Source organism: Varanus komodoensis, unplaced genomic scaffold (assembly GCF_004798865.1).
Source record: "Varanus komodoensis strain SLA01 unplaced genomic scaffold, ASM479886v1 scaffold34_1, whole genome shotgun sequence".
In the NCBI taxonomy this organism is placed as follows: domain Eukaryota; kingdom Metazoa; phylum Chordata; class Lepidosauria; order Squamata; family Varanidae; genus Varanus; species Varanus komodoensis.
In genome coordinates, this window is record NW_025335854.1 from 2,933,372 (window position 1) to 2,944,979 (window position 11,608).

The following is an 11,608-nucleotide window of genomic DNA, read 5'->3' on the forward strand; positions in this document are numbered from 1 at the left end:
CTCCCCATCCAAACATGCATAAAATCGATCCCTTTGTCAAACAAGTATCCTTCTGGCTCTTGCATGAAACTGAAGGAACATCACAAGGAATTTGGCTCTTCTGTATCTTACATATTTATCAACATCACTGTGCAGAAAGATGCAAAAAGATCATGTTCAGGGCTGATTCTTCCCCAAGCAACTCCAGTTAATCATCAAAGATGCTCAAGGACCATTAAAAACAACTTTGTTCAGGCTCATACACATGGTAGACAGATTGTGTCCTTCTCACCCAGCCACATATATGCTACTGCAGACGTGGAAATGTTGCCTCCATATTTTCACCTGTCAGAACAACATATTCCTTAATGGAATCCATTTTTTAAAGCAGCAAATGTTGACTTCTCCAATCCATTTCCCTATTATTAATGATAGCTTTTAAGAAATCGCTATGAAAAGCAGATACATTCAATTAATCCTTTCAAGAGCTTCTTGTCGCTTTCCGCTAAGGAGAAATTTAAAGGGTGCCTAAGAGTGCTGCCTTCTTAAAGATTACACATTCATGTCAATAAAATATACAAGTAAAAGCAAAATCTTATTAACGCTGTTTTTCAGGACCAGTTAAGCCATACTCTCTGTAGAATTAGTCAATGTAAATAAACAACAATGAATAGAAAGTATGCTTTCTAGAAAAAAATAGTCTAAGAGTCTTTTTCAAGGGTTGTCAAATGCAAGATATTCCAAGAATAAATACTGCATGTTAAGTGTCCTCAGTGTGTTATTAATTTCTTCATGTGGTGCCTTTTCTGTGGTAACATATGCATTGCTGGCCTTGTAATTTAGTGCTAGATTTTCCCTTCTTCCCATATGTTGATGGCCATTGAAGAATGCCAAAATCAACCCAGTTCTCTGTTTAAGGCCAGTGGTGTCCATCCAGCCAACTTATCCTGTTGGTTGCTAAGTTGGACAACAAAGGGTCATATAAATTATTATGATTACTATTTGGACTTTAGTGGACCCAGTCTGTAGGGCTGTGAACCATTAAGAACTGATGTATTTCCATATTTCAAGATCTTTGCACATGAATAGGGTTGCCATGAAACTCCCCGGAATCCATCCCTCTTCTTAGAAAGCAAGGTGAGCTCAGAGGAAATTTGCAAACACTCATGGACATCTGATTGTGTGGCCTTCACAAGCAGCACAAACCATGGCTGCAAGTCACAGTGCAGAAGACAGAGTCTGCTTTCACAGTACTCACATGGACTCCATTCCAGGAAGGAACCTGCAAGAATACTTGGTGTGCTTGCCAGGAAGCTGGCTGGAGTCCGAAGAGACAAGCATACACAATTCAACAGGTTCTTATCCCCACAAATGGATTCATCATACATCCCTACTCATAATGCATGGAACACATATAACAGGTAGAGTTGCCCGTCTATTAAGGCAGAATTACATATCCAGGAAAAGATCAGTCAGTTCCACCATTAGTTTACAGTAGATACGTATGTTTCTGGTATGTGTGATGGAAGGGACATTGGAAGCCAAAAAAGTCATAAAGTATGATTGGGTAAAAGAAAGTAGAAAAATGAATAGTCCTGCAGCTCAAATTATTACAGTATGACTCCTTCCCATATTACTCAGTCAATTCTTAAATTTGAGGTCATGTGAGGGGACTTTAGATGACACCTCATTCCAAAACTTCTTCTATTCCAGCTTTCAGGGTGAGGGTAATGTTTCAATGGGAAAAGAGTACATTTGTTCCAATGCCACATGATATTGGACTTCCAGCTAGGCATAGGATGAATTCATTTGTTCCATCTTATTTATTGTTTTATGGCTTTACATTGTTCCTCATTCTGTACATCTGACTTGCAGGAATTCCTAAATTTGGTATACCCACCCCCCATTTCTTAAAGGTTTCCACTTCATATAGCACAGGTCACAGCACCTTAATAAAATCACACCATTGCTTCAGGATTTATTTTCTCATAATGCACAGCATCCTGATTAATTTGCAAGGTGAAAAAGGAATATCAGTGTAGCCCTGCATTAAGATCTCCCTTTAGGCTGTGATTTAATTGATGTGCTAACTAGTGCAATGTTGTAATCAAAGAAATGAAGACTGAAACTAATGGCAACTGCCCATCTCTGGTGATCTAGTCAATATTCCAAAGTAAAATAACAACAACTTAAACAAAAACCACAGAATGGTAACTGAAACTAATTCATAGTAATCATCTAAAAGAAGAATCAGGAATCCAAATATCCAAGGAGTGCTTCAAATGGATAGAGGATCTTGTAAGCATCTCTATTGGCGACATTACTAAGCAGCATGTGGAAAGGTACTTTGGAACAGCTTTCATGTCACTGAAAGTACATGGGAGGGAGGGGGAATATGGTCTTGAGTCCACACTGTGTACTGGTGTATGCCATTTCACAGTACATTTTAAGGAATGAGCATCTGCATCCCAAACCTCCAAGTGGCAAAATTTGATATTAAATGCCAGGTTCTCAAGAAGTAAAACTGCTGAACTTTCTAGGAGGCTGACAAATTCTGTGTGACTTTGTTTAATCAATAAGCAAGCAAGAGGGCAAATCTGTTGTTAAGACGATAAGAGCAGCCATGATAACTTCACAAACAGCTGCTCCTTATCTGACTGATCTGGCACTTAAGTTTGATGAGCTTAATTAAAAATAATGAAAACCACCTTTTTAAAGGTTAAAGATTTTTTTTCTCTCCATGCACTGACATCTTGGAGAAGCATAAGGCATTATCACTCTGCCAGACCTTAGGTGACTGGCAGAAAATCAGCACAAGATAATGGCATGAGGTCACAGACTAATTAAGGTGGGTATTTTTGCTATGGACTGGAAGAGTCCAAGGTCTTCAGATGTGCAGATTAGGGCATTTCCCATGAAGTATAAGTAGAATCCATTAATAAGAAAGATACTTGTCTGCTTTAGCTGGTAGATTTGTTTTTCATTTAAAGAATTTAGGTGATTTGCCACCTGCCTTTTAACAAATTCCTAACTGAATTGAAACTAAATGCTCACTCACCTACACCAGCCAAATTCAATAGGTACATCTGTTCCCAACACAGAAACTAATTAACCAGTTATATTTATGTTTATTACTATATTATTAAAAGCCCTTTGTTGAGGGGTAATCTGCAACCAAGGAAAGAAAGAGTGTTTGCTTCATTCCTGATTAGCTCTTTATTGACTGTATTTATATAGTTGTCTAAAAATAAAAAACATATTCAGAACTAAAACACTCCTAAAATAAATCTTTAAAAACCAGGAGACTCAGAAGCCCTTAATTAGAAGGCCAGGACTGCAGGATGGGAAGGCTTCATCACTCACCCAAAGCAGAACATGCTTTAGAACCCTGAACTCTCAGATGACGATGTTGTCCATTTTTAGCCATAGATCATGCACCATGGCTTGAAAGCAGATTGGCACATGTATGGTATCCTGTTATGTGCTTTCATTATTAAATTACAGTAGAGAAAGAGATTTGAAATATGAGGCTATTTTTTCAGGACAAAAGGGGGACAACACCTTGTTTAGATGATGGATTGACCACAACTCCATTTTGCCCATTTGCAGAAATTCAAGGGTAGGTGGATGTGAGTTAGTGAGCCAAACAGTCACAAGGGGTAATCAGTCAGCATCTTCTGTCCTGTTATCTGTTAATGGCTTCACCAGTCATTCACCAGGATCTTAGAAATGACCATGATCCAGGAACCCTTGTACCACCTCAACGTACGAGAGACAGGCAAATCTCTCAGTTTCACCTTCTCCCAGCTTTAATTTTGCATATCTCATGTTCTTTCTCTCCCAATATGAAGAACATTCAAAAGGTTGGTGAATTCCTAACTGAATTGAAACCAGATCCCCATCTGTCCACACCAGCCAAATTCAATAGATATATCTGTTCCCAGCATGGAAAAGGTTATGACATGCCTGCCTGCCACTCAGTTGGTAAAGACGGGGAGCTTTCCAGAACAAAAGAGGTGTTGATGATAATTTAGTACAAAAGGGGGAGGATGCATAGGAAATGCAGACTTAAAATAAAAGTCCTCTGCACCTTGGACCTGAAAAGAAAAATTTGTCATTTTTCCTTTTTTACAGATTCAGAGATGTTTAGTCTCAGGTTCTTTTGGTCCCAGATATAGAAAATTTTGTACATGATGATGAAAAGTCAAAATGAAATTCTGTTGTGAACGGTTAGAGAGCTTTGGCTGTTGGGTTGCATAGAAATTAGATAGATGATGGATGGATAGATGGTGTCCATATTTTAGAACTTTTGCCTCGATCTTGTGCATTATCCTCAACTCTCAAATATAAAATTATAAACCATCAATCGATATTCCTAGAGATGGAATTGACTCATCGTGCATACTGAGAAATAGACCCACCCTTCTGCTGCAGCATGACCATGCCAGTCGGGATGGGGAAACACATTATGTTGGAACCTGCCAAGGCTCTCCAAATTTCTCCTTGAAGCTTGTTTTGCCTTGTTCATATTCCCAAATTCAAGCATTTTCCCACTTCCATGCATTTTCAGCTGGGGAAAATGTGCATTTTAAAAACTGTGTTTTCAAAAAGGCACACTTTCTTCCATACGCTAAAGCATGAAAATGGGGATAAGGGAGAGAGAGTGAGAAATACACACTTGTGCAGGTGTGCATTTTTCAATGCACATCCATCACACACACATTTCCTGAGTATTTGGCTCCTGCCTGTGTTTGAATCTGATGTTGTGAGCAGGGGATGTTCTCTTTGTACGTAAATAGGAGAAGAATGCTTGCGCATCCTTGCATTCAAGTGTTTAGCATATGAATTCAAACTTGGCCTCCCCTCATTTCCTATCCTGCATTTCCACTAAGCCAGAAACTAAACATGGCAGCATAGTGTTGCTTCCAGTGCATCAGAGCTGTGCATATTTCCACAACTCTTGCCTTATATTCAGGTAGGCATTAGAGCATCAAAGAAGGAAGTCACCATCCCAGTTCTAAATCAATGCACGCCAAAATATGACAGAACATCATATTAAAGTCACTTGTAGAGCACCATCACAGTATTTGAAATAAAGACTGTTAGCCACCAGCACAGCATTGGTGTTGCCAGTGTTTAAACTGAGTGGAAAAACCTGAACATCTCCAGGGGATTGTAAATGGAAAAAAACTTCCCTGTATTTACTTTGATCTGTGGTAGTGTTAGGAGAGGAGGGATCCTGTTTAGGAGGGGGCAAAGGATTAAAGCCCCTCAGGCATCTTTTAGGAATGGTGAAATGAGTGAGCCTCGAGCTCTTTAAGTTTCCCTGAGTTCCATCTCATAGCTCTGTCTACCTTCCCCCAATTTTGTATTATTTTTTTCATTCAAACAGGAAAATTGCACCTGTTGGAACAAAATTTTGGAAAGTGTGCACCCAAATGCACACTTTCCCCCCAGAGCGTAAAGTTAGAAAATGCATGTTGGGTGTTTACTTGGAGTTGTTTTGAAGTGCATATGCATTTTGAACTACAACTTTTTTACTATGTACTGTTTCTGAATATGACTGCAAAGTTTTCCCAGATAGGCACTTATTGTGTTTAAGCTTGGAGATGGAAATGGGGCAAACTCAAGTTAATATGAAGCAAAATCAAATTCTTGTACATAACTAGTCATTTTGTCCTCAGTGTCTTTTTAAATTTCTAGTGCTGCTCTTCACACTCCATCTATCATGTTTGATTCAGGAAGGCATCTTTGAGAAACATTTAAGATCACTACAACACACGAATCATTCCTTACCAGCATTCTCCACATGGTTGTCTATGTTATCTCCTGGCTAAACTAAGCCAGCTTCTTTGTTTTAACTTTTTGAACCATATGACCTTCTGACATGAAGCTATTGTGTCCTATACAGATGTTGTGTCCTACACTCATGTTTAAACGTAAGTCATACTTTACATTGAAGAAACAATACAAGAATTTCAGTTTAACAAGTGCATCCTCCTGGTGTCCTTGTTTTAACACTGTCTTGGCATATCTATGAAATGTTATGGACTTTGTAAAATATACCGGAAATGATTATGCACTGAAGAAGCAAATCCTTTCTAAATTATATAGGATAGACTACTGTAATTATGGCCCAGTTCATTTAGTCCACCCAGTGACAGTTTCATAGAGTGCTATGGAAGATCAGGTCTAGAGCAACTCCTGTTTCCTCCAAAAGTAGTCCCGCAAATTACAGGTATGTGGCTCCCACCTGGTGTGCCTGCAACATGCATTCATTTAGATGTACGGAGAAGGGGAGGGGAACACATCAACTTACCTGTTATATGAAGACCCCCACTACTCAAACTAAGTGCCTGAATCGGCCCATACATATAGACTTTTTCACTGTGCTGTGCTTTTTTTGTTGACATCTCATTTGGCAAGGCAGAACATAAAGAATTCCCTCAAGTCAAATGCCAGATGTTAATGCTGACATGATTATTTCTTAAATCAGTGTGGTTTTTAGCCTGTTGTATTAACATTTTGCTAGAACTGGTATCTCTTTGCTGTGTTTTTCACTGGTCTTTATTCTAAGACCTGTGCATATGATGATGTATTCTACATCATAATATAAAAATACCAGATTATAATTGTATCTTTACAAAAGTCCTTCAAGGTAGGCCAGAATTGTTATTCCTCTATTGTTGTGTGTTTGTACTTAATGTGTGTTAAGAATGAATGATAAGAGCTTTCTATGCTCCTTGTCCCAGTAAAGTTATGGCTCGACATAAGATTAGAGCTGGGCTTTTAAAAAAATGTTAAACAGCACCTCGTTCTCTTAATCACTGCATTTTAGAAAGGATATTTCATTTAGGAGGTTTTCCCAATATCCCACATAAAGTTCTGTGCTTCCAAGGGTGTGTGTGAATAGCTTGACTGTATTACTTCGCTATGCATCTCCCTCTGTATTCATTGATTTCCTTTTCATTCCACAGATCTTCTATGTACTGGCTGAACCGCATTCAGTCCTTTCTTTACTGCAATGAAAATGGCCTTCTGGGAAGCTTTTCCGAAGAGACGCACTCCTGCACATGCCCAAACGACCAGGTCGCCTGTCTTGGCTCTTTGCCCTGCACCGTGGGGGACAGCTCTGCTTGCTTAACGTGTGCCCCCGATAACCGCACCCGCTGTGGCTCTTGCAACACTGGGTACATGCTGAGCCAAGGGATTTGCAAGCCTGAAGTGGCAGACTCCACGGAGCACTACATTGGGTTTGAGACTGACCTCCAGGATTTGGAGATGAAGTATTTATTGCAGAAAATGGATCGGCGGATTGAGGTCCATGCCATCTTCATCAGCAACGATATGCGCCTGAACAGCTGGTTTGACCCTTCCTGGCGCAAACGGATGCTTCTTACCCTTAAGAGCAACAAGTATAAATCTAGCCTGGTCCACATGATCTTGGGTCTCTCTCTGCAAATTTGCCTCACAAAGAACAGCACCTTGGAGCCGGTTCTGGCTGTTTACGTCAACCCTTTTGGAGGCAGCCACTCTGAGAGTTGGTTTATGCCTGTCAATGAGAACACTTTCCCAGACTGGGAGCGGACTAAACTGGACTTGCCCCTTCAGTGTTATAACTGGACGCTGACTCTAGGCAACAAGTGGAAGACATTTTTTGAAACCGTCCACATCTACTTGAGGAGTCGGATTAAGTCCAATGGCCCCAATGGCAACGAAAGCATCTACTATGAACCCCTGGAGTTTATTGATCCCTCGCGGAACCTGGGCTACATGAAAATCAACAACATCCAAGTGTTCGGCTACAGCATGCACTTTGACCCGGAAGCAATTCGGGACTTAATTTTGCAGCTGGACTACCCCTATACTCAGGGCTCCCAGGACTCAGCACTCTTGCAGCTGCTAGAGATAAGGGACCGTGTAAATAAACTCTCTCCACCTGGCCAACGTCGTCTAGACCTTTTCTCATGCCTGCTGCGTCATAGACTGAAGCTGTCTACAAGTGAGGTGGTGAGGATTCAGTCTGCTTTACAGGCCTTCAATGCCAAATTGCCAAACACAGTGGATTATGACACAACCAAATTATGTAGTTAACCATAAGTGTGAAGCACAACAGAAACAAACAAATAAACAAACCATGAAGGAGTTTTTACAGTGCTTTTGTGGAACAGTTTATGTTTGGAAGAGTAAATTTAAATTGTCTTTTCAATATCTGTCTTATATCAGTCAATAACGTTGGATGGCAATTTACACCCATGAACTTGCTGACAAATGAATATATTATACCTGCAGTTTTTTTTGCTTTGTTTTATGAATGAAAATAAATACTGACACCAGTCTAGAAGACATTCTACTTTTTACAATAAATTTCATTTGTAATTTTATATGTTCCGTGGCAATGCTTTTGTGCATTACATCCTCTAGAGGGAACATAAAAGGATACCAATAAAATTTTGTAGCTGAACAGTTATTAAAAAGAAATGCTGTGGGATTCTTTCTTTTCCCCTATCTAAAAATGAGTCACATCCTTGATATTGCATGTTTGACCAGCAAGGGAGGGCCGAGGGCTGAGGAGCTTTTTATACAAAAGCTAGTCAAAAGAAAAGCCAAAAGCAACTTAACTTAGATGCTTCTGTAATCCTTGAGCCATAAATCTGATGTTCTCGTCAGCGCAAAGTGGCATATCTTATGAATGGCTTCATGCAATAGAGGCCAGAAGGGCCATGACTTTTTCAAGATACCATTCTATTCTATTCTATCATACATATGGCTCAATTAGCTATATTTTCCATGTTGGGGATGCCAGAATAGTGCTATGAATCCTGTATGAGATGCAATAAGATCGCCTGCCATGGTGGCAGTATAAACTTGGGGAATCTGAAACAGCAGAAGAAAATCCTTCCAGAATGATCTGTCATGAAATGATATTGGAGATAGGTGAATCTGCCCAGTTTGCTTTCTCTTGCACCGTGGTTTTTCAAAATCTCAAGTTCATTCTCCCCAATAGGAAGCATGTTTTGGATTTTGAGAAATGTTTATCAAAACCGAAGGGAAATGGAAGTGTTGTCCTTGCCTGCTCCATGGTTCTGGTTCTGATTCTCGTGTAAATGTTCCCTTTGGAGAAACATTTGTTTGGTGTTTATGTGCAGGATACAGCTGGATCTAGAACACTGAACAGAGTTCCAGGTTGTGTGGGGTTCTATGCACATGTTGTTGTTAGTTGCAAGGTCACATCCGACCCATTGCGACCCCATGGACAACATTCCTCCAGGCCATCCTGTCCTCCACCATCCCCCAGAGTCCACTTAAGTTCAACGAAAAATGCACATAGGCCAACACTGTATAGATGTCCATACTCAACAGCTGTTGAGGTCTACCTGGGTAGAGTTTTCCTATTCAGACCTCTATGTGCAAGGCATGATTGTTAAAGAACGGAGCCACTAAACTCAGTAACACTGATTAAGGCTGCCAATTGGACCTTCCTGTCCTTTCTTCTGTGTTGAATACAATTCACTGGACTAGTTTTATAGTGTCTATAGCGCTCCATAGCTGAAAGATATCTCACATTTCTATTCTTGCTATTGTTCCTTGGTCAGGTAAACCTGGTCTAACATGTCTTTTTGCTTTCCCCACTTTTTAAAAATCCAGACTATGGTTGAGATGAACCCTAGCTGAATTCATCAGTCTAGCACTCACAGCCCTCTTATGTTGAGCCCAATCTTACAATTCAAGCTGAGCTGAGAGAAAACCCATGGAGACTCACAAAGCAAAGGTTGCACCACTGCCAAGCTTCTGCTGCATTGAGTGCGGCAGGCCAAATGGTGGTTGCGCATGGTGCAAGGGAGAGCCACTTCTTATGCGGGGCGTGTGGCTTGATCTTTGCTGAGTGCCATGTGAAGGCTGGGTGTGGTCACCGGGACACAGACTCTGGGCTGCTGCAAAGAGGACTGGAGTCGAGGGAGCTGAGCCCAGTTGATCCAGTAGAAATGGTTTGCACGCCAAATGGTTTCCTCACAATGCAGAATGTGGTTCAGATATAAATGCTTATGATTCTACACACACCCATTGCTTTCAGAATGAATCCATCCAATGCAGGAACTTCCTAATTCTTCATTATCAAAGGGCAAAAAATATTTAAAAGAAAATGAACAGGAGAGGAAGAAGAGAGGCAATAACAAGGAAGAAAAGTAAGCATAAACAAGAAAATTTACTGGGTATTTTGTGTTAACCATTGTCAGAAAACGTGAAAATTTTGGCAAATGTCTCTAGAAAATATCCATAGTAGCAAAGCAGGGCTCAAATTTATTTTTGTTACATTTCTATACCATCCAATAGCCAAAGTCAGACAAAACAGCTTGATTAATTATCACAGAAGTATGCTTAATTGAACCCCCAAGAACCCGATTCAGCCAAGGTACCCTACTTTAGAATTCAAGCTACTCAGGAGGAAGCAAAATGTCTTGTGTTATGGATATTACATGCTTTATTGGACACAGATGCACTGGTAAAGTATGGATGCAGAAGATCAATAGGCAAGCAAAGCCAGAGTCACACACATATTCCTTTAAATGGCAGGGCTTCCTTATACAATAGACAGCAGCCCTGGGATGTTGAGTTACGTGGACACTATGCACTCTGAAAGGCAGTTGAGTCAAATAATGCTATGCATTTTCTACAGGCTTCTCTGCCTTCTAGAAGGTGTTTGAAGCTGTCAGCGAACGGAAAAAGGAGGGAGGGAAAAATATTCAGTTCCCTAGCTCAACTTTATCTAAGTAGTGCAGTTCGCAGAGCCTGGTACCAGTTTATCTATTGAGGGTCTTAACAGACTGCAGGGTGTCTCACAGGAATTCAAGACTGAGAGCTACCAAGCCTAATGATGCTAATTTAGAAGACTGTACTGGATGCTGTGAACCAATCATCCTGACTCCTCGTTACAATGTTTTCTAGGCCTTTCCAAATGTGTGTATGCTTTGGGCAGTATCCAATGTGACAGGAGCACTAAGGGAAAATATGTTGTGCTAGTTAGACAATCTCTAGTGCAAAACCAAATGCATTTGCTGGCATGCAGAATTTCCTCAAAACCCCACCGTGCCAGCAAATGTTGGCATAACATCAATGTAATTTGCATTAGCAGTTGTGCTGAATTGGATACTGCCCTGTATTTGCAATATCAATTGCAGGACCATTCATCTCATCTTCTACAGCTTTCAATGGTCATTTCCATCTTGCTCTGTTTATGCAGAGCAAACTGCCAACATCAATGGCCAACTGTTTCCAAGAAAAGGAGGAGGAAGAGGTTGTTCAGTGTGGCTTGAACCAAGCTGCTACCAAATAGCTACTAGTTTTTTATAGCTTCATTCTTCCATTCATATACCACACAATAGCCAAAGCTCTCTGGCCAGTTAGCAGAAGTTAAAAAACACACACAGAGAGAAACAAAAATTAACTTAAAACAACAAAATTTCAATTGCAATTGAATCAGCATAGAAACATAGTGGATCATTGTCTGGATTGGTTTCGCTGGTGGATAATCCTAGTCAAGTGATTCTTGACAACATCATTTAGCTGTTTGAGGAAAGACGGAACAGGAAACAAATCTAGTGGGTCTGCATGCAGTGTTGTTGGTCTG

At 40.3% G+C, this 11,608-nt stretch overlaps 1 protein-coding gene across 2 annotated transcripts in view; it reads left to right on the forward strand.

Moving 5' to 3' along the window:
- Nucleotides 1-8,073, forward strand: part of BRINP3 (BMP/retinoic acid inducible neural specific 3) — a 211,331-nt gene extending 203,258 nt beyond the window's left edge. For both annotated transcript variants that reach the window (XM_044439223.1, XM_044439224.1), the window contains one exon: nucleotides 6,957-8,073. In XM_044439223.1, the coding sequence (XP_044295158.1) occupies nucleotides 6,957-8,073 (1,117 nt within the window). The remainder of the gene's footprint in view (nucleotides 1-6,956) is intronic.
- Nucleotides 8,074-11,608: the final 3,535 nt, after the last annotated feature.